This window comes from Hyperoodon ampullatus, assembly GCF_949752795.1.
Source record: "Hyperoodon ampullatus genome assembly, chromosome: 20".
In the NCBI taxonomy this organism is placed as follows: Eukaryota; Metazoa; Chordata; class Mammalia; order Artiodactyla; family Ziphiidae; genus Hyperoodon; species Hyperoodon ampullatus.
In genome coordinates, this window is record NC_136933.1 from 6446999 (window position 1) to 6472429 (window position 25431).

The window sequence follows — 25431 nt, forward strand, 5'->3', positions numbered from 1 at the left end:
AGAAAAAGGGGAGAGGACTCAAGTCAATAAAATTAAAAATGAAAAAGGAGAAGTCATAATGGACACCACAGAATAAAAAGGATCATAAGAGACTACTACAAGCAACTAACCATACCCCAATAAAATGGACAACCTAGAAGAAATGGACAAATTCTTAGAAAGATACAACCTTCCAAGACTGAACCAGGAAGAAATAAAAAATATGAACAGACTAACCACAAGTACTGAAATTGAAACTGTGATTAAAAATCTTCCAACAGGCCTTCTAAATACGTCCTTCCACTCACTTCCTCCTCTTTTCTCTTGTCTGCCATCCTATGTGTGGTTGAATTTGCTCCTCGCCATGTCTTCTCACAAGACTTTCAGGATCAAGTGATTCCTGGCTAAAAACAAAAGCAGAATCGTCCCATTCCCCAATTCGAATAAAAACTGGTAATAAAATCAGATACAACTCCAAGAGAAGACACTGGAGAAGAACTAAGCTGGGTCTATAAGTAACCTCACGTGAAGTGTCACATACTTATGTGATCAAGGTCAATTGCGTCTTAATGTATCAGAACATCACTAGTGTCTGGAACAGCTGCCTGTGTTTGATGGGAAAAATGGAATGGCTCTCTCCTATTTTCTTGATCTTTCCTCACCACTGCTCACTGTGTAGCTCAGTAATAAATATGTGAAACCTTTTGTTGGAAAAAAAAAATCTTCCGACAAAAAAAAGGCAAGGACCAGATGACTTCACAGGCAAATTCTATCAAACATTTAGAGAAGAGTTAACACCTACCATTCTGAAACTCTTCCAAAAAATTGCATAGGAAGGAACACTGCCAAGCTCATTGTATGAGGCCACTATCATCCTGATACCAAAACCAGACAAAGATATCACAAAAAAAGAAAATTACAGACTCATATCACTGATGAACATAGACACAAAAATTCTCAACAAAATACTAGCAAACAGAATCCAACAACACATTAAAAGGATCATACACCATGATCAAGTGGAATTTACCCTAGGGATGAAAGGATTTTTCAATATCCGCAAATCAATCAGTGTGATACACCACATCAACAAATTGAAGAATAAAAACCATATGATCATCTCAATAGATGCAGAAAGAACTTTTGACAAAATTCAACAGTGATTTATGATAAAAAAAAAAAAACTCTCCAGGATGTGGGGAGAGAGGGGACCTACCTCAACATAATAAAGACCATATATGACAAACCCACAGCAAACATCATTCTCCATGGTGAAAAGCAGAAAGCATTTCCTCTAAGATCAGGAACAACAAGGATGTCCACTCTCACCACTTTTATTCCACATAGTTTTGGAAGTCCTAGCCACAGCAATCAGAGAAGAAAAAGAAATAAAAGGAACACAACTTGGAAAAGAAGTAAAACTGTCACTGTTTGCAGGTGACATGATAGTATACATAGAAAACCCTAAAGATGTCACCAGAAATCTGCTAGAGCTCATCAATGTATTAGGTAAAGTTGCAGGATACAAAAGGAATATAAAGAAATCTGTTGTACATCTATACACTAACAACGAAAGATCAGAAAGAGAAATCAAGGAAACAATCCCATTTACTATTGCATCAAAAAGAACAAATTGCCAGGTATAAACCTACCTAAGGAGGCAAGAGACCTGTACTCCAAAAACTATAAGATACTGATGAAAGAAATAGAAGATGACACAAACAGATGGAGAGATATACCATGTTCTTGGATTGGAAGAATCAATATTGTGAAAATGACTATACTACCCAAAGCAAGCTACAGGTTCAATGCAATCCCTATCAAATTGCTGATGGCATTTTTCACAGAATTAGAATAAAACATTTTACAGTTTGTATGGAAACAGGAAAGACCCTGAATGGCCAAAGCAATCTTGAGAAAGAAAAACAAAGCTGGAGGAATCAGGCTCCCTGACTTCAGACTATACTACAAAGCTACAGTCATCAAAACAGTGTGGTACTGGTACAAGAACAGATATATAGATCAATAGAACAGGATAGAAAGTCCAGAAATAAATACACACACTTATGCTCTCCTAATCTACAACAAATGAGGCGAGAATATACAATGGAGAAAAGACAGTCTCTTCAATAAGTGGTGCTGGGAAAGCTGGACAGCTACATGTAAAAGAATGAAATTAGAACATACCCGAACACCATACACAAAAATAAACTCAAAATGGATTAAAGACCTAAATGTAAGGCTGGATACTATAAAACTTTTGAGAAAAACATAAGAAGAACACTCTCTGACATAAATCTCAGCAAGATCTTTTTTCAATCCACCTCCTAGAGTAATGGAAATAAAAACAAAAATAAACAAATGGGACCTAATTAAACTTAAAAGCTTTTGCACAGCAAAGGAAATGGTAAACAAAAGTAAAAGACAACCCTCAGAATGGGAGAAAATATTTGCAAATGAAGCCACCAACAAGGGATTAATCTCTAAAATATACAAACAGCTCAGGCAGCTCAATAACAGAAAAAAAAAACAAACCCAATCAAAAAATGGGTGGAAGATCTAAATAGACATTTCTCCAAAGAAGACATACAGATGGTTAAAAAGCACATGAAAAGGTGCTCAATATCAGTAATTATTATAGATATACAAATCAAAATTACAATGAGGTATCACCACACACAGGTCAAAATGGCCATCATAAAAAATCTACAAACAGTAAGTGCTGGAGAGGGTTTGGAGAAAAGGGAACCCTCCTACACTGTTGGTGGGAATGAAAACTGGTACAGCCACTATGGAGAACAGTATGGAGGTTCCTTAAAAAACTGAAAATAGAGCTACCATATGATCCAGCAATACTAGTCCTGGGCATATATCTGGAGAAAACCATAATTCAAAAAGATACATGCACCCCAATGTTCACTGCAGCATACTATTCACAATAGCAAGGACATGGAAGCAACCTAAATGTCCATCAACAGAGGAATGGATAAAGAAGATGTGGTACATATATACAATGGAATATTACTCAGCCATAAAAAAGAACAAAATAATGTCATTTCTAGCAACAAAGATGGACCTAGAGATTGTCATACTGAGTGAAGTGGGTCAGACACAGAAAGACAAATGTCATATGATATCACTTATATATGGAATCTAAGAAGAGGTTACAAATGAATTTATCTACAAAACAGCAATAGAGTTACAGATGTAGAAAACAAACTTATGATTTCCAGGGGGTAAGGGGCAGGGGAGGGATAAACTGGAAGATTGAGATAGACATATACACACTACTATATATAAAGTAGATAACTAATAAGGACCTACTGAATAGCAAAAGGAACTCTGTAATACTTCACACTCTGTAATAGCACATATGGGAAAAGAATCTAAAAAAGAGTAGATATACATATACGTATAACAGATTCACTCTGCGGTACATGTGAAACTAACAGAATGCTGTAAATCAACTACCCTCTAATAAAAATTTTTGAAAAATTTAAATAAATAAATAAAAATTAAATCAAAACCTCAGAGAAAAACAGGAAAATATGTGGATGACTTTGGAGTAGGCGAATACTTCTTAGAAAAACTATAGAAAAAATTTTATGAACTAAACTTCTTCAAAATTAAAGTTTTCTTACCAAAAATCACCATTTAAAATGTACATGGGAAACTGCATATTGGGAAAAAAATACAATACTTAGATCTTAAAATGCATTTGAATACAGAATGTATAAATTACACATATAAATAATAAAAAGGCAAAAACCAAATTAAAAATGGGCAAAGATGTGAACGAACACTACAAATGGAAAATACATATATTCCATATATCATATATGTAGTCAATAAGCACCAAATAATGTGCTCAACATCTTTGATATCAATCATGATAGAAATGCAAATTAAAGCCAGAATCAACTACCATTTTACAACCAATACAATGACTAAAATTAAAAAGACTCACAACATCAAATGTCACCAAGAACATGGAGCAACTGAAGTTTTCATGTTGCTGGTAGAGATAAGAAGTAGTATAATGACTTTAGAAAACAGTGAGCAGGTTTCTCATAAAATTAAGCATACAGCTACTCTTAAAACAGCAGTTCCACTCCAAAATCTTTATTCAGGAGAAACAAAAACGTGTATTTACAAAAAGACTTATATATGAAGCCTCATAACACCTCTATTCATAATAGAAAAAAAAACTAGAAACAATCCAAATGTCCATAAATATGAGAATGTAAAAACTATCTGTAGAATACTCATATGATGAAATACTTCATTTATATGAAGTTCAAGGACAGGTAAAATTAACATATGATAATAGGAAAGATAACCGTTATTGCCTTAAAGGAACTGACTGAAAAGAGATAGAAAGGAACTTACTGAGCTGATAAAAATCTTCTACTCTTTAACTGAAGTGAGGATTACATCAAAATATACACTTCAGATCTATGAAGTTCACTTCATATAATTATATCCCAATTTTTAAAAGTTCATGGTTAATGCTGCTAGTAGAAATATGATATCTGAAAGGTAAATCCATATCCATATTATGTCTCTAGTCCAATGAGAGGAAATTGCTGCCCTTTATATGTTGGGAGAGATCTAATGTCATCAAGTTGGCACAGTGGCTGGCCAGTCTGTCATAGCATTGTGCTATATCAGAATCTGAATTTTGGCCCATTGCTGTTGACTTAGCCCATGGTTGTTAACCAAGCAACAAAAGTAATCAGATCATCTTGCTGAGGGAAATTCTATTTTTGAACCCACACATTGTCTCCATCCCTGCAGCCATAAACTCTTTGTACATGGATTCGCTATGAAAATATTAGGGTACCGGGGGAAAAATGCTAGCATTCACAGGACAGATAATGTTATTTATCTGATTATACATAGCCTCCTCTATGTGGCATGCCCTGTGTTAAACTTTACATGCAACACAAATATCTTCACATTCCATGCTCTACCCGACAGGCACAACCACATACATCTTCTCCAGAACTTCTTGTCATCAATTTTTTAATATTATTTTTTCAAGTCCTAATTAATTGCACATGGTTAGTCACTGTCAAATATCAATACTGCCTCTGAATTTCTCTCTTTTGGACAAAGTAGAAAACCACATACACTGCTAGAATTCTACACAATAAGAGAATTTTCCTACATCATTTTTCAAAAACACCTCTGAGAGAGGTTATAATTATGCAGAGGGAATCCACTTCCAAATGGTGTCAAATACTGAGCAGACTCATCTGCACCAGGCCTTAATTTTTTCTTCCTCCAGCAACTAGTTATAGTAAACTTCCCATAAAGCCATAGAAATGCACTGAGAAAGGATTAGCAGATGGCTTAGGACTTTTAGCCACCTGCTCATACAACTTACTTAGATCCTCCTCTTTGATGCTTTGCACATCTTGGTATTTCACATAGCATTGTTTTCATGATGGGAAGCTCAGGTTTCATAATTTGGGGAGAAGTGAGATTCACCTGCCTTCCTTAAATATGATATACTTTCTCCAGGTTGCCACACTCTCCACAATTCCATAATGACTCCTTGACACAAAGTTTGACAATCAGATTCCCTTTACCATCATGCTTGCACTATATTTTGTTTGTTTGTTTTACAATAAGTATTTTTCATAACTCATGTCTTGATCTAAAATATTCTTACACTCTACTTCTTGCTATAAGAAACCAGCTCCCATCATAAAGACTGAAAAATGCCAGATATTACACCTTTCTAAACCTCCTTTGCAGCCAGATCCTGGGCATGTGGCCCAATCATGGCGAGTGGTCCTGAGGGAAATTATGCTAAGGACTTCTGGAAAAGATTGGTCTTTCTTGTAAAAGAGATAAGTAGAACCATATAAGCCCCCTTTCCCTATCTTTGAACAAAGAAACTACCAGGTCACCACAAAGGGGAAAGTCAAGAGAATGATGGGGAAGTCATCAAGTCCAGAAACTTGACAATGATGGAATTCAATGATCAAATTCTAAAAGCATCTCTTGTCTTTTTTTAATACACATGCAAAATAAATCCCTAATATTTAATCCCTTTTCTTCAGGCAGTCTATTAATGTGGAAAAAAGATTGCTAACTAATACAACATTCAAATCCTCACTTTGGAGACAGACAAACGAGCTGCTTGCAAAAGCAAACTACGGTGGTAAAAGATCCTTTCACTGTTCATTTATTCAATTATTGATCAACTATATTGTGCCAGGTATTAATCTATGTGCTGGAATTACAGCAATGGACATAAAATTCAGAAGTTAGCTTGGAAGCACTGAGCAAAAATAGGCACTGATTATTGATGGAATTTAGTAATGAGATATCTAGTAGATGTAAGAACAAGAACCATCTAAAAATGAAGACAGATTAATAATCAAGCAATAATTATAGATCATCTGCCAAGACAAACATAGATGTAAAAATCCTTAACAAAATACTAGCAAACTGACTCCAAAAATGCATTAAAAGGATCACACACCATGATCAAGTGGAATTTAGTCCAGGGATGCAAGGATTTTTCAATATCCGCAATTCAATCAATGTGATACACTACACTAACAAGTTGAAAAATAAAAACCATATAATCACCTCAATAGATGCAGAAAAAGCTTTTAATAAAACTGAACATCAATTTATGATAAAAAACTCTTCAGAAAGTGGGCACAGATGGAACACACCTCAACATAATAACGGCCACGTATGACAAACACATAGCTAACATCATACTCAACAGTGAAAAGCTGAAAGCATTCCATCTAAGATCAGAAATAAGACAAGGATGCCCACTCTCACCATTTATATTCAACATAGTTTTGGAAGTCTTAGCCACAGCAATCAGACAAGAAAAAGAAATAAAAGGAATCCAAATTGGAAAAGAAGTAAAACTGTCACTGTTTGCAGATGACATGATACGACACATAGAAAATCCTAAAGAGACTACCAACAAACTCCTGGAGTTCATCAATGAATTTGGTAAAGTTGCTGGATACAAAATTAATATACAGAAGTCTGTTGCATTTATATATACTAACAACAAACTATCAGAAAGAGAAATTAAGGAATCAATCCCATTTCCCATCACATCAAAAAGAAAAAAAAAACAGAACCTAGGAATAAACCTACCTAAGGAGGCAAAAGACCTCTACTCAGAAAACTATAAGATGCTGATGAAAGAAATTGAAGATGACACAAACAGATGGAATGATATACCATGTTCTTGGATTGAAAGAATCAATACTGTTAAAATGACCATTCTACCTAAGACAGTCTACAGATTCAATGCAATCCCTATCAAAATACCAATGGCATTTTTCAAAGAACTAGAAAAAAATTTTTTTAATTTGTATGGAAACAGAAAAGACCCAGAACAGCCTCAACAATCTTGAGAAAGAACACAGATGGAGGAATCCAGCTCCCTGGCTTCAGACTATACTACAAAACTACAGTAATCAAAATAGTATGGTACTGGCACAAAAACAGAAATATAGATCACTGGAACAGGATAGAGAGCTCAGAAATAAACTCACACATCTATGGTCACTTAATCTACAACAAAGGAGGCAAGAGAAAACACAGTCTCTTCAATAAGTGGTGCTTATTGAAAAACTTGACAGCTACATGTAAAAGAATAAAATTAGAACATTCTCTAACACCATATACAAAAATATACTCAAAATGGATTAAATACCTAAATGTAAGACTAGATACTATAAAACTCCTAGAGGAAAACATAGGTGCAACACTCTTTGACATAAATCAAAGCGATGTCTTTTCACATCCATCTCCTAGAGTAATGGAAATAAAAACAAAAATAAACAAATGGGACCTAATTAAACTTAAAAGCTTTTGCACAGCAAAGGAAACCATAAACAAAACGAAAAGACAACTAACATAATGGGAGAAAATGTTTGCAGATGATGCCACAGACAAGGGCTTAATTTCCAAAATACACAAACAGCTCATACACCTTAATATTAAAAAAAGAAAACAACCCAATTAAAAAATGGGCAGAAGTCCTAAATAGACATTTCTCCAAAGAAGACATACAGATGGCCAACAGCCACATGAAAGGCTGCTCAACATCGCTAAATATTAGAGAAATGCAAATCAAAAGTACAATGGGGTATCACCTCACACCAGTCAGAATGGCCAACATTAAAAAGTCTTCAAATAATAAATGCTGGAGAGGGTGTGGAGAAAAGAGAACCCTCCTACACTCTTGGTAGGAATGTAAATTGGTGCAGCCACTACGGAGAACAGTATGGAGGCTCCATACAAAAGTAAAAATAGAGTGACCATATGATCCTGCAATCCCACCCCTGGGCATATATCCGGAGAAAACCATAATTCAAAATGCATCCTAATGTTCATATGCACCCTAATGTTCATAGCAGCAGTATTTATAATAGCCAAGACATGGAAGCAACCCCTAAATGTCCATCAACAGATGAATAGATAAAGAAGATGTGACATACACACACACACACACACACACAAATGGAATATTCCTCAGCCATATAAAAATGAAATAGTGCTATTGGCAGCAACATGGGTGGACCTAGAGATTATCATATTAAGTGAAGTAAATCAGACAAAGACAAATATCACATGATATCACTTATATGTGGAATCTAAAAAAAGGATACAAATGAACTTATTTACAAAAAGAAATAGACTCAAAGATATAGAAAACAAACTTATGGTTACCAAAGGGAATAGTGAGCAGGGGGAGATGAAGTAGGAATTGGGGATTAACAAATATACACTACTATAAGTAAAACAGGTAAATGACAAGAATCTACTGTATAGCACAGGGAACTATATTCAATACCTTGTAATAACCTGTAATGGAAAAGAATCTGAAAAAGAATATATATGTATCACTGAATCACTTTGCTGTGCACTTGAAACTAACACAATATTGTAAATTAACTCTACCTCAATTTATGAAAAGGAAACAATGGCTGAGAACATCTCAAATCTGTGGAGAGATTTGTATATTCAAGTTCATGAAGTTCATAGAGTGCCCCAAAATTTCATCCCAAAATGAGCTTCTCCAAGGCACACTATAACAAAACTATCAAAGACAAAGAGAATTTTTAAGCAGCAGGAGAAAAATTTTATCTCATAAAAGAGAACACCCATAGGCTATTAGCAGATTTCTCAGCAAAGACCTTGCAGGCCAGCAAAGAATGGGATGATATATTCGAAGTTCTGGAAGAAAGAAACTGCCAACCAAGAACACTTTACCCAGCAAAGTTGTCCCTCAGAAATTATGGTAAGATAAAGACTTTCTCTAATACATAAAACCTAAGGGAATTGATCACCACTAAACCTGCCTTACAAGAAATGCTGAAAGGAGCTCATCAGGCTGAAATGAAAGGAGCTAATCAGTAACATGAAAACAAAACTATACAACACAGTGCTAAAGGCCAACAATATGGTCAACTTCATAATACTCTAAAACTGTGATATGGTGGCATATTAACTATAGTATATATAACTCTAGTATAAGGTTAAAGGACAGAAGTGATAAAAATAGCAATACCTACAATAATTTCTTAATGAATACAGACTGCGAAAACATGTAAATTGTGACATAAAAAACATAAAAGGAGGTGAGAAAAGGAGTACAGTTTTGCTTGTGATCTAAGTTAAATTATTAACAGCATAAAATAAACTGTTACATATATAAGATGTTTTGTAAGTCTCATGGTAACCATAAACAAAAACCTAACAGACATACAGAATATTCCACTCAACCACATCTTAACACACATTCTTCTCAAGCACACATGGAACATTCTCCAGGGTAAATCTTATGATACAACATAAAACAAGTCTTAGTAAATTTAAGAAGATTGAAGTCATAGAAAATATCTTTTCCAAAAACAATGGTATGAAACTGGAATTAATAACAGTTGGTGAACTTACCAATATATGGAAATGTATACATTAAAAAAACACAAAGGATTGTTATAGACTACTACGAACAATTATACACCAACAAATTAGATAACCTAGAAAAAAATGGATAAAATCCCCAAAACATACAACTGACCAAGACTAAATCTTGAAGAAATAGCAAATCAGAACAGACTAATTAGTAGTAAGGAGAATGAATCAGTAATCAAAAACCTCTCAATACAAAAAAGCCCAAGTCAAATGATTTTCCTGGTGAACTATAACAAACATTTAAAGAATTAATGTCAATCCTTCTCAAACTCTTCCAAAAAACTGAAGAAAATGGAACACTTCCAATACCATCCTACAAGGACAGCTTTACCCAGATACCAAAGCCACATAAGAACATAGAAGAAAACTACAGAGCGATATCCCTGATGAACACAGATACAAAAATTCTCAACAAAATATTGACAAACCAAATTCAACAGAACATAAAAAGGATCAAACATCATGGGGTAAAACAGCATTTACCCCTGAATGCAAGGATGGCTCAATATATGCAAATCAATAAATGTGATATACCACATTAATAGAATGAAAGATAAAAAAATCATATGATCCTCTCAATAGATGCAGAAAAGGCATTTGATAAAATACAACATCCTTTCATGACAGAAATGATCAACAAATTAAGTTTAGAAGAAACAGACATTAACACAATAAAGGCCATATATAATAAGCCCATGGTCAACATCATACTCAATGGTAAAAAGTTAAAAGCTTTTCCTCTAACACTGGGAACAAACTAAGGGTGCTCATTCTCACCACTCCTATTCAACTAGTACTGGAATTTGTAGCAAGAGTAGTTAGGGAAGAAAAAGAAATAAAAGGCATCCAAATTGGAAAAGAAGAAGTAAAATTGTCTTTGTTTACAGACAATATAATGTCATATAGAAAAAATCCTGAATGTTCCACCAAAAAGCTGTGAGAACTAATCAACAAATTCAGTGAAGTTGCAGGATAGAAAATCAACATATGGAAATCAGTTGAATTTCTGTACACTAACAACAAAACAACTGAAAAAATTTTTAAATACCATACCCAATAGCATCAAAATCAATACGATATTTTGGAATAAATTTAATGAAGTAAGAGATGTATAGCCTGAAAACTACAAGACTTTCATGAAAGAACTCTGAGAAGACAAAAACAAAAGCAAAGATATTCTGTGTTCATGGATCAAAAGAATTGATATCATTAAAATGTCCATATCACCTAATGCCATGTTAGCAATCCCTAACAAAAATTCCAAAGGTATTTTTCATAGAAATATAAAAAAACAATTTGAAAATTTGCATGGAACCACAAGAGACCCAGAATAGCCAAAGCAATCTTGAGAAAGAACAAAGCTAGAGGTACATCCTTCCTTATTACAATTATATAACAAAGCTATAGTAATTAAAACAGTATGGTACTGGCATAAGAAGAGACACATAGACAATAGAACAAGATTGAGAGCCCAGAAACAAACCCCTACATATATGACAAACTAATATTTGACAAGGAGCCAAGAATACTCAATGGGGAAAGGAGAATCTCTTCAATAAATAGTTTTGGGGAAACTGGACAGCCACATGCAAAAGAATGAAATTGGACCCCTACCTTACACAACTCAAAAAAAATGAACTCATAAAGACTTAGATGTAAATCAGAAACCATAAAACACCCAGAAGAAGACACCGGAAAATCCCCTTAACACTGGTCCTGGTAACGACTTTTTGGATGACACCAAGAGCACTAGCAATAAAGGCCAAAAAATAACAAGTGGGTCTTCACCAAGCTAAGAAGGTTTTGCACAGCAAAAGAAACAATCAAAAATATGAAAAGGTAACCTATGGAATGGGAGAAAATATTTTTAAATTATATATCTGATTAAAACCATCTCCAAAATATATAAAGAAGTGGAAGTCAATATCAAAAAAAAATCGTATTATAAAATGGGCAAAATAGCTGAATAGACTATTTTCAAAGAGGACATACAAATGGCCAACAGGTACAAGACAAGGTGTTCAACATCACTAATCATTAGGGAAATGCAAGTCAAAACCAGAATGTGATATTACCTCACACCTGGTAGAATGGCTTTCATCAAAAAGTCAAGAGATAACAAATGTTGGTGAGGATGTAGGGGAAATAGAACATTTGTGGACTGTTGGTGGGAATGTAAATTGGTGCAGCCACTATGAATAACAGTATGGAAATTACTCAAAGTTAAAAATAGAACTAGCCTATAATCCTGCAATTCCACTTTCAGTCCACTTCATATCCAAAGGAAATGAAAACAGAATCTCAAAAAGATATCTGTACACCCATGTTCAATGCAGCATTATTCACAATAGGCAAGATACGGAAACAACCTAAAACTCTGCTGGATTGTAGGGGTTCAGAACAAGCCTCCCCATGATGTACCACTTTGGCATGTGGATTATTTTGAGCTAAAGGCAATTGAGACCCTGCAGGCTCAAGAGAAACTACTACCCTTCCCTTAGCTACCTAGAATAATTTAAATTAGGGATTTTTCCCAGAAAAAGAGTTATTATCAGAGATAAATTCTATCTCAGGGCTTCCCTGGTGGCACAGTGGTTAAGAATCCGCCTGCCAATGCAGGGGACACAGGTTCGATCCCTGATCCAGGAAGATCCCACATGCCGCGGAGCAACTAAGTCCACGCGCCACAATTACTGAGCCTGTGCTCTAGAGCATGCAAGCCACAACTACTGAAGCCCGCGCACCTAGAGCCCATGCTCTGCAACAAGAGAAGCCACTGCAATGAGAAGCCCATGCAGCACAACGAAGAGTAGCCCCAGCTCTCCACAACTAGAGAAGGCCCACTCACGCAGCAATGAAGACCCAACGCAGCCAAAAATTAATTAATTACTTTTTTAAAATTTGATTGTATTTTATAAAAAAAAAATTCTATCTAACTGGCCCTATGTATATGACAGGGCAAATATCTAATTACAAAACATCTGCTCTTCTTATTGTCCTGTGAACGACCCTACTGTCCTTGAAAGCCCCAGGCCCCTATCCCATTCCTTACCTCAGGATGTCATATATGACTCATTTTACCTTTCTGACTCTGAACCTCTTATGTATGTGGGATCTCTGACCCTCTCATGTATGTGGAGTTCTCATATGTATGAATTAAAATTTTATTTCTCCAGTTAAGCCATCTTATGTCATTTTAATTATCTGACCTGGCAAAAGAACCAGAGAAGGTAAGAGGGATGGGAAACTTTCCCCTTCCTGATAGGATGAATGGGCAAAGAAAATATGAGATATGAATATTATTCAGTCATGAGAAAGAAGGAAATCCTCCCATTTGCAACAACATGGATAAAGCTTGTAGGCATTATGCTAAGTGAAATAAGTCAGACGGGGAAAGACAATATGATATCACTTATATGTGGAATCTAATTGAACTCAGAGAAAACACAGAGTAGAGCAATAGTTAGCACAGGCTGCAAGGCGGGAAGAATGGGGAGATGTTCATCAAAGGTTACAAACTCCCAGTTATAAGATGAATAAGTTCTTGGAACCTAATGCACAGCATGATGTTTATACTTAATAATACCATATTATATACTTGGAAGTTGCTAAGGGAGTAGATCTTAAATGTTCTCACCATGAAAAAGAAATGGTAATTATGTGACATAACGGAAGTTTAGTTAACACTATGGAGGTAATGATTCTGAAATATATAAAAGTACCAAATCAATATGTTGTACAACTAAAACTTACAAAATGTTATATGCCAACTGTATCTCAATAAAGTGGGTGGTTGAGGAGACTTAAACTTACCTGAAACTATAAACCTACTAGAAGAAAACATAAGGAGAAAGCTCTTGGACACTAATCTGAACAATAGATAAGTGGGACTGCATAAAACTAAAAAACTTCTCAGCAAAGGAAACAATCAACAAAGCAAAAATGAAACCTACAGAATGGGAGAAAATATTAGTAAACCATATATCTGATAAGGGATTAATCTCCAAAATATATGTTACTCATACAGCTCAATAAAAAAGACAAATAATGAGATCTAAAAATAGCACAGGACCTAAATGGACATTTCTTGAAATAAAAGACATACAAATGACCATCAGATATGTGAAAAGGAGCTCAACATCACTAATCATCAGGGAAATGAAAATCAAAACCATAACTCACAGCTTTCAGGATAGCTGTTATCAAAAAGAAAAAGATAATAAGTATTAACAAGGATGTGGAGAAAAGGAAACTTATATACTGTTGGTGGGAATGAAAATTGGTACAGCCATTATGGAAAACAGTAGACAGCCTTCTCAAAAATTTAAATGCACTACCTTATGATCCAGTAAGCCTATTCCTGGGTATATATATGCAATGAACATGTTAAGTAGATGACTGTGGCAATTATTTCACAATGTATATGTATATCAAAACATTACGTTGTACACCTTAAACATATTTTTCTCATTTATACCTTAATAAGCTCAAAAAAATAAAGAGAGTTAAACAGAATAAAGAATTTAAATATATATAATTGGCCATTGTCTTGGTAATGTTAATAAAAATACTGAGCACCAACTACATAGATGTTACAATACAATACCTTTTCCATATATGCTTTCACAACGTGCATCAAGATCTTGGCAGCCTCCATCAAAACAAAAAGCTTTTCCTCCTTTACATTTGTGTCCATTGTGTATAGTTATATCAGCCGGACAGCTTCCTGAGCTTCCATTACAAACCTCAGGAACATCACATTCAGGATGCGCAATGGGCCTACATACAGCACCTGCTTGCATAAACTAATAGAAATTAAAACATAAAAATTAAAGCATTATATATAAGGTTGTTGTGTTCATCAATATTTATTTTAAAATTGCTCTAATTCTATTTATAGTTTGATGATATACTTATTCATTTCTCTTACTATCTTCTTGTTATAAAGCATTATGATAATCATATTGAAAAAAATTGAATGTTATCAACCAAAACAGGAGATAAGACATATGTACAAGGAAAAGAATAACACAAATATGATATAATGAGAGCCCAAGTTTTGTTTGTGCTTTGGTAGAAGGGAGGAAAAGTAGTTTTTAGCTTGGGATAATTATTCCTTTGGGGCAAAAATTATGAAATTTAGATAATTTCCAAATAAAATATACTTATTCAAACCATAGTTTTAAAGTATGGAATATCTGTAATTCTATGAAAATGTGAAACCTAAATAACTGAGAATGAACAGTGGGAAACCAAAGAGTGATTAAAAGAGGCAGGTCAACTACTGAAGTCTTAGAAAAGAAGGAATCCAATTGTAATTCTTCTCCTGAATTATCCTATGGTTAATCAACACTTTCATGTATACTATTCTGAAATTTTATATAAAGAATCTTAACTGGGCATTTATCTCATACGTCTTAATTGATGACTTCCAGTTTACACTAAAAAGATTATGGAGGTAAGAATTAACCACAATAAGATTCTAGGAGAAAAATAACATAAAACCGCATCAGTCAAAGGATAGTGAAGAACACAGAACAGTGGCAGATTGTTCAATAGAGGGGTTCTCGTGTGACGAATCTGTCACATATATGTTGGAAGAGCTGAAAAGTTAAACAGGGGACAGGAATCAACATCCTCACCATATAAGCTAAAATGTGACATTTAAGTCAAATGATCTTTGTATAACAAATTCATAGTTTAAATTTTGTGCTAACGTAGCATTTGGAAAGTGTTACATCTAGTGAGTTTCATTATTTATGCATTTAAGGAAAATTGCTGTATCTTTCAGTTACATACTTATAGATACCCATCACAACCTAAAACATAATTTTTATTCACAAAAATATAAATATTGGGGGCTTCCCTGGTGGCACAGTGGTTGAGAGTCTGCCTGCCGATGCAGGCGACACAGGTTCGTGCCCCGGTCCGGAAAGATCTCACATGCCGCGGAGCGGCTAGGCCCGTGAGCCACGGCCGCTGGGCCTACGCGTCCAGAGCCTGTGCTCCGCAATGGGAGAGGCCACAACAGTGAGAGGCCCAAGTACCACAAAAAATATATATATATACATATATATATATATATAAATATTGGATAAAATAAATGAAAACAGTCCCTTTTAATGGTGATCTTCTGTATCAAAAAATTCTGCAATAGCTCTCAGTCAAGGCTTAAAAACAATAGCATCATTAGGGAGAATAATGGCATTATAAAGAGGCCTCAACATCCAACTATAATTCATAAAATCAGAAACATCATCCTGAATTTAATATTTTTTTCTTTACATGGAAGGTCATTTATTTTGACTTACAGCTAAGTGTCTATGTATTCTAAAATATCCAAGACATAATTCATTATATACTTAGAAGATAGTAATAAACTAAAATCTTACTTGACAGTTGTTGCAGCATGATCCTCTATCACATTGTGTATTTGGTTTCAGCACACAAGTTTGAGGATTACAACAGCTATCAGGTCCACATTGCTATAAATCAGTGGAAGGCACAAGTAAAAATACATCATGGAAGTAATATAAACTTTGTCAGGAGCTGTGCTACAGGGCTTATTTTTTTATTTGCGGGGTTAAAATATGCATGCTGTCAACATTTATAGATTTTTGCATCTCTAAACAATTATAATACTAAGGTGTCACTTTTACTTCAGGTCACAACAGAGTAACTGGTACCTTACTAATTCTTATTCAACTAGAAAACTGGGCAAAACAACTTTTTAAAGAAACTGAATAATAGAACAGAGTGTAGAATGGTAGTTAGTGCCTGAAAGGTGAGAGGAAAGGGGAGACACTGATAAAAGGGTACAAACTTTCATTTATGAGATGAGTTATTTCTCAGGATCTAATGTACAGCTTGATGACTACAGTTAACAATACTGTATTGCATACTTGAAATTTGCTAAGAAGTAGAAGAAATATTTTCACCAAGCCAAATAAATGATAACTGTGTGAGATGATGTATATGTTAACTGGTTTGATGCAGGAATCATCTCACAATGTGTACATATATGAAAACATCACATTGTATACCTGTACACCTTAAATATATACAATTTTTATTTGTTAATCATACCTCAGTAAAGCTGGGGGAAAAAAGGGTGGGTAGAGTTTAGACCCACTGCAAAGTTAGAGAGAACAGTTCCCAAGACTGTCCTCATTTCTTTCACCAATCTCAAGTTCAGTGGATTCCCAAAACCACCCTCAGGTTTTATAATTTACTGGAAGAACTCACAGAACTCACTGAAAGCTGTTATACTCACAGTTATGGTTTATTATATGGAAAGGATACAAACTAAAATCAGTCAAGAGAAAAAGCACTGAGGACAGAATCCAGGAGAAGCATTAAACATGGAGCTTCTACTGCCTTTATGACATGGAATCACAGCCATATTACTCTCCCAGCACTGATATGTGATACTTCCTAACTCATTCTATGAGGTCAGTACTAGCCTAATATCAAGCCTAGACAAAGTAAAATTACATATCAATAAATCTATAGATCTCATCAATAAATCTACAGATCAATCAATCAATAACTAGATCTCATAAACATAGATGCAAAATTCCTCAACAAAAAATTAGGAAATTGAATCCAACAATGTGTAAAAATAATTATATACTACAACCAAATGGGATTTATCACAAGTATGCAAGGCTGATTTATTATGCAAACATCCATTAATATAATCCATCATATTGACAGGCTGAAGAATAAAAATCAGTGACCATAACAATTGCTGTAGAAAAAGCACTTGACAAAATCCAAACTCACTTATACAAAATGTTAGCAAACTAGGAATAGAGGGAACTTCTTCAATTTGGTAACATCTGGAAAAAAATCTGTGGCTAATATCACAGTTATGGTGAGAAACTATAAGCTTTCCTCCTAAAAAAGAAACAAGGCAAGGATGCCCCCTCTCACCACTCCCTTCAACATCTTACTGGAAGTCCTAGCTAATGCAATAAGACTAGAAAATGAAGTGAAAATATACAGGGGGGAAAGAAACAAAAACTATTTTTGTCCATAGATTACATGACTGCCTATGTAAAGAAAATACCAAATAATTAGCCAAAGAACAATAACAATAAAAGCCTCCTGTGACTAATAAACAATTATAGCAAGGTTGCTGGAAATTGTTTTCCTTTACACCAACAATGAAAAATAAAAATTTGAAATAAACACAATACCATTTGCATTAGCATCAAAACAATGAAGTACTTGGGAATAGTCCTAAAAAAATTTTACAGGATCGATACGAGAAAAACTACAAAACTGGATGAAGAAAATCAAAGAAGGTATAAATAAATGGAGAGATAGTCCATGTTCATGGATAGGAAGACTAAATATTGTTAAAATGTCAGTTCTTCACAACTTGATGTAGAGATTCAGTGCAATTACAATAAAAAATCCAGCAATTATTTTGTGGACATAGTCAAACTGATTCTAAAGTTTATATGGAAAGGCAAAAGACTCAGAGTAGACAACCTAATGCTGAGGAAGAGAAGGAAGAAGAACAAGAAGAGGCAGAAGAGGAAGAGAAGGAGGAAGAGGAGGAGGAAAATTGAAGGACCAAAAGTACCAGCTTCAAAACTTAATAAAAACTAGAATAGTGGCAGTGTAGTATGCACAAAAGAATGGACAAAGAGTTTAGGACAAAATGGAGACCCCAGAAATAGGCCTACACAGAGATAACAAAATCTTTGTTAATGGAGTAAATGCAACTCAATGGAGAATTATCAATAAGTGGTGTTGGAACAACTTGGGCACATTCACAAGGAAAATAATGACGCTAGACACTGACCCTACACCTTTCTCACACACACACACACACACAAATAATAACTCAAATGGGTCATAAGCCTAAAACTAAAATCCAAACTATAAAATTTCTAGGGGCTTAGATTTACGGGGGTAAATCTCCTCTTAAGTGCTCTTCCACAATAAATAAATAGGAATAATACCAATATTAAACAAATTCTTTCAGAAAGTAGGGGTAAGGGAGCACGTTCCAACTCATTTTATGAGTCCAGAATTACCCTGACACCAAAACCAGAAGAAAAGATTGCAAGAAAAGATAAAACTACAGACAATTCCCTTGTTAAAATAAGTGCCATAACCCTGAACAAAACATTGGCAAATTTTTAATTTATATATATACATATAAATTTATATATATTAAATAACCCAAGTGAGGCTAATCTCAGGACTGCATGATGGCTGGGTTAGCACTCAAAAACCAATGAATGAAATGTATCATATTAATAATAGAATAAAAACAGAAAATTCATATGATCAGCTCAATAGACACAGAAATATTTGGCAATATTCAACACTAATTCTTCATTGAAAATTCTCAACTAAGATTATACTTAATGGAGAGAAATTGAAAGCATTTCCCCTAAGATCAAGAACAGGGCAATAACGCCCTCTCTCAATATGCCTATTCAGTTTAGTACTGGAAGACCTAGCTAGAGCAATTGGTCAAGACAAAAAAAATTTAAAGTCATCCAAATAAAAAGAGAAGAAGTAAAACTGTGGTTATTTGCTGATGATATGATCCTACATACAGAAAATCTCAAAGAACCAGTCAAAAAACTGTTTGAATTAATCAATGATTTCAGTAAAGTGGCAAGATACAAAATCAACATACAGAAATCAATCACATTCCTTTACATTAATAATGAAGCATCTGACAAAGAAATTTAAAAAAAAAAATCCCATTCACAATAGCATGAAAAACAATAAAATATTTAGGAATAATTTTAACCAAGAAAGTGAAAGATCTGCATAATGAAAACCACAAAACTTTGCTGAAGGAAATCAAAGAAGACATGAAGAAATGGAAAGATACCCCATGTTCATGGATTGGAAGAATTAATATTGTTAAAATGGCTATAGTACCCAAAGCCATCTACAGAGTCAACATAATCCCCGTAAAAATACCAAAGGTATTTCTCACAGTAATAGAGAAAACAATCCTAAAATTTGTGTGGAAACCCAAGACTCCAAATAGTGATTCTGAGAAGAAAAAGAAAAAAAAAAAAACTGGAGGTATCATGCTTCTGAATTTCAAAGTAAACTACAAAGCCATAGTAATAAAAACCATATGTGTGTGAAAGTACAAAAGATCCCCAACAGCCAAATCAATCTTGAGAAAGAAGAACAAAGCTGAAAGTATCACACTTCTTGATTTCAAATTACAGCTGGTCCTCCATATCTGTGGGTTCTGAATCCATGCATTTGAACAACCTTAGATTGAAAATATACAGAAAAAAATCCAGAAAGTTCCAAAGAGCAAAACTTAAATTTGCTGCATTCTGGCAACTATTTATGTAGCATTTACTTACAAATATTTACATATCATTTACATTGTATTAGGTATTATAAGTAATCTAGAGATGATTTAAAGTATATGGGAGTATGTGGGTAGGTTATCTGCCATTTTATAAAAGGGATTTGAACATCCATGGATTTTGGTATACCTTAAGGGTCCTAGAACCAATCCCTTGTAGATATCGAGGAATGACTGTTTCCTACAAAGCTACAGTAATCAAAACGGTATGTTTTGTTTCCTACAAAGCCACAATAAGCAAAATAGGATGGTACTAGCACAAAAACAGACTCACAGATCAATGGACCAGAACTGAGAGCACAAAAGTAAACCCATACATACACAGACAATAAACTTACAATGAAGGAACAAAGAATATACAATAGAGAAAGGAGAGTCTCTTCAACAACTGGTGGGAAAACTATACAGTCACATGCAAAAGAAAGAAACTAGACCAATACCTTACACCATACACAAAAATGAACACAAAATGGATTAATTTGAATATAAGACATGAATTCACAAAATTCCTAGAAGAAAACATAGGCAATAATCTCACTGATATCAGTCTCAGTAAGGTTTTTGTGGAACCACTCCAAAGGCAAGAGAAACAAAAGCAAAATAAACAAATGGGACTATATCAAGCTAAAATTCTTCTTCACAGAAAAGAAAACCATCTCAAAATGAAAAAGAAACTTACTGAATGAAAATATATTTTCAAATCATATAACTGATAAGGGCTTAATATCCAAAATACATAAAGAGCTTATACAACTCAAAACAAAGTAATAAACAACCTGACTAAAAAACAAGCACAGAAACTGAACAGACATTTTTCCAAAGAAAACATATAGATGGCCAACAGGCACATGAAAAGATAATCAACAAAACTAATTATTAGGGAAATGCAAATCAAACCACAATGAGATATCACCTCACACCTGTTAGAATAACTATTATCAAAAAGAAAAAATAACAAATGTTGGAGAAGATATGGAAAAAGGGAACCCTTACACTGTTAATGGGACTGTAAATCAGTACAGCCACTATGAAAAACAATGGTGATTACTCAAAAAATTAAGAATTGCCATACAACCTAGCTATTCCACTTCTGGGTATTTATCCAAAGAATACAAAAACACTAGTTAGAAAAAAATATATGCACTCCTATGCTTATTGCAGCATTATTTATAACAGCCAAGATGTGGAAACAACCTAAGTGTCCACTGATGGATGAATGGATAAAGAAGACCTAGTATACATACACAGTGGAATACTTACTCATCCATAAAAATAATGAAATCTTGCCTTTTGCGACATGGATGGACCTTGAAGGTATTATGCTAAGTGAAATAAGTCACATGAAGAAAGACAGATACCATATGATTTCATTCATATCTGAAATCTAAAAACAAAACAAATGAACAAACAAACAAAAAACACACACACAAAAAAAGCCAACAAAATAAAACCAAAAAACGTCACAGATGCAGAAATCAGATTAGTGGTTACCAGAAGGGAAGGGGGTTAGGAGGTAAGAGAAACAGGTGAAGGGAGTCAACTATACGGTGATGGATGGTAAGGAGACTTGTGGTGCTGATCACTTTGTAGTGTATACAGATGTTGAATTATAGTGCTGTACACCTGAAACTTATATAATAAAACAAACAAACAAACACCAGTATGGTACTGGGACAAAAATAGACATGTAAACCAATTAAACAGAATAGAAAGCCCAAAACTCAACCACGGCATATATGGTCAACTAATATTCAACAAGGGATGCAAGGATATACAATGGGGAAAAGACAATCTCTTTAATAAGTAGTGCTGGAAATCTGGACAGCTACATTAAAAGAATAAAACTGAAACATTTTCTTAAACCATATATTAAAATAAACTCAAAATGGATTAAAGACATAAATATAAGACCAGAAAACATAAAACTCCTAGAAGAAAACATAGGCAGAACACTCTGACATGAACTGCAACAATATTTTTTGGATCTGTCTCTTAAGGCAAAGAAAACAAAAATAAACAGATGGGACCTAATTAAACTTAAAGGCTTTTGTCCAGCACAGGAAACCACTGACCAAAGCAAAAAACAACTTATTGAATGTGAGAAAATGTTTGCAAATAATATGCCTGATAAGAAGTTAATATCCAAAATATATAAACAGCTCATACAACTCAATATCCAAAAAACAAATAACCTGATTTAAAAATCGGCAGGAGACCTGAATACACATTTTTCCAAAGAAAACATACAGATGGCCAATAGGCACATGAAAAGATGCTAACAACACTAATCATTAGGGAAATGCAAATCAAAACCACGATGAGATATCAACTCACGTGTCAGAATCGCTATCGTCAAAAAGATCACAAATAACAAATGTTGGCAAGTAAGTGGAGAAAAGAGAACCCTTGTACACTGTTTCCCACTATGGAAAACAGTATGGAGGTTCCTCAAAAAAAACCCTAAAAATCAAGCTACCATATGATCCAGCAATTCCACTCCTGAATATATATCCAAAGAAAACAAAAACATTAATTCAAAAATACACATGCACCCCAATGTTCATAGAAGCATTATTTACAATTGCCAAGATGTGGAAGCAACATAAGTGTCCATCAACAGATGAATGGATAAAGAAGACGTGGTATACATATACAATAGAATATTACTCGGCCATAAAAAAGAATAAAATTTTTCCATTTGCAACTACATAGATGGACCTAGAGGGTATTATGCTCAGTGAAATAAGTCAGAGAGACAAAGACAAGTACTCTATGTTATCACTTATATGTGGAATACAAAAAATAAAACAAATGAATGAATATGACAAAGCAGAAACAGATTCCCAGATATAGAGGTCAAACTCCTGGTTACCAGTGGGGAAAGGGAAGAGGAGGAAGATGGAATTAAGAGGTACAAATTACTACGTATAAAATAAATAAGCTCCAAAAATACATTATACAGCACAGGGGAACATAGCCCTTTTTTAAATAACAACTTTAAATGAAGTACAGTCTATAAAAATATTTAATCACTATGTTGTATGCCTAAAACTAATATAATATTTTAGATCATTGATACTCAATGAAAGAAAAAGATATATGCACCCATATGTTCACTGCAGCATTATTTACAATAACTAAGATATGGAAGCAAACTAAGTGCCTATCAATAGATAAATGCATAAAGAAGATGTGGTACATATATACAATGGAATATTACTCAGCCATAAAAAAAGAATGAAATTTTACCATTTGTAAAAACATGGATGGGGCTCCCCTGGTGGCACAGTGGTTGAGAGTCTGCCTGCCGATGCAGGGGACACGGGTTCGTGCCCCGGTCCAAGAGGATCCCACATGCCGTGGGGCGGCTGGGCCCGTGAGCCATGGCCGCTGAGCCTGCGCATCCGGAGCCTCTGCTCCGCAACGGGAGAGGCCACAGCAGTGAGAGGCCCACGTACCGCAAAAAAAAAAAAAAAACACGGATGGACCTAGAGGGTATTATGTTAGGTGAAATAAGTCAGACAGAGAAAGACAAATACCTTATGATTTCACTTTTATGTGGAATCTAAAAATATAACAAATGAACAAACATAGAAAGACAGAAACAGAGTTATAGATACAAAGAACAAAGAGGTGGTTGCCAGAGGGAAGGGGTTTGGGGAGAGGAAAGAAATAGGTGAGGGAGATTAAGAGGTACAAAATTCTAGTTGCAAAATAAATGAGTCATGAGTATAATATGTACAGTGTGGGGAACATAGTCAATAACTATGTAATATCTTTATATGGTGACATATCATAACTAGACTTATCAAGATGATCATTTTGAAATGTATAGAATATTGATTCACTATGTTGTGTAACAGGAATTAACACAGTGTTGTAGGTCAATTTAAAAAATGAAAAAATCTCTATCTGAATTGTACCAATGCAATGCTTGTGTACATTTGCAAACATTCATCCACCTGTATACTTTTAGTTGTTGTATTTTATTGTATGCAGATGATGCCTCCAAGAAAATTGATTTAAAAACAGATGAAGAGTAAAAAGGGAGGACTTGTTCTACCAAATGGTGAAACATAATATAAAGGCACAGTATTAAAACAATGTGATATGAGTACAAGTTTGTTCTGACCCATGCATGTATCAAATCCTAATATCATTTCTATCTTATGATCATGAACATTTATGATACTTGCAGTACTGCTGCAAAAACTGAACTGTCTAGAAGCATTACACCCTGGACCTTTTGCATTCATTATATTTTCTCTAGGGCTTCTCTACCAAGTGAGTAATCAAAATCACCCAATGTTCAGACTGTAACTTTAACAGTCTTCCCTCCCCATACTGCTGATTCCATTGTGAGGCAATACCCTAAAGGATACTTGATGGTCTGTTCCCACATTAATCTTCAATAAGACACTTATCAAATGTCCAAAGGTTAAGCACAGGTTTGAAAGATTTTACATATTTAGTCTGGAACCAAAAGCTAATTGTAGACTTCCCTTTTTTCCTGTCAGCAATAATTTTTGGGGAATATTCTTATATTTGTCCAAAACTCTTCAACCTATTAAATCTAGATGGTGTATTCTTGTATGTATTTCAAGCTTGATTTCATTACTGCCAATATTTTGCACAGTACTCAGTCATATTTGAGATATATAACATTTATGACAAAGAGTTGAACTAAAACAATAAATTTATCAATTTTCCAATTATCAGACTTACTTCCTCAGTACCACAGTCACAGATTTCATTTCCCTCCACTCTGCCGTTCCCACAGATTGTTGCCGGAGCCCTCTGCATTTGTGGCTTATTCTGAAGACACTGGGCACCCATATTTGAAATGAAATTTTCAAAGTCACTCAAACTGCAACTGCTAAAAGTCTTCACACCACTGGATTGCCTAAAGATGAATCCGTATAATGTCATGGCAGTATACTTCTGAAAACACAATTCTATATTATATAAGTTAATTTCAAAATGTTAAATTCAAGAGGTAATGATAACTGTTCATAACAAGTGCTCAGAGGCCAAAGTCATTCTGCAGGAGGTCATGTGATTTCATTCACTGGAATACATATCTTCTTAAAACAAAATTAAGTTCAATAGGCAAA

At 34.4% G+C, this 25431-nt stretch overlaps 1 protein-coding gene and 1 pseudogene across 2 annotated transcripts in view; one reads left to right on the plus strand and one right to left on the minus strand.

Annotated features, from left to right (window-relative positions):
* ADAM32 (ADAM metallopeptidase domain 32) overlaps positions 1-25431 on the minus strand; it is a gene marked incomplete at both ends in the record, with an annotated part of 184245 nt that overhangs the window by 56998 nt on the left and 101816 nt on the right. The window contains 3 exons of the mRNA XM_079726555.1: positions 14558-14756; positions 16344-16436; positions 25043-25220. Of these exons, the coding sequence (XP_079582681.1) occupies positions 14558-14756; positions 16344-16436; positions 25043-25220 (470 nt within the window). The remainder of the gene's footprint in view (positions 1-14557; positions 14757-16343; positions 16437-25042; positions 25221-25431) is intronic.
* On the plus strand, positions 344-494 carry LOC307068607 (large ribosomal subunit protein eL39-like; annotated as a pseudogene). Its single transcript has one exon. The product of its transcript is annotated as a large ribosomal subunit protein eL39-like (transcript).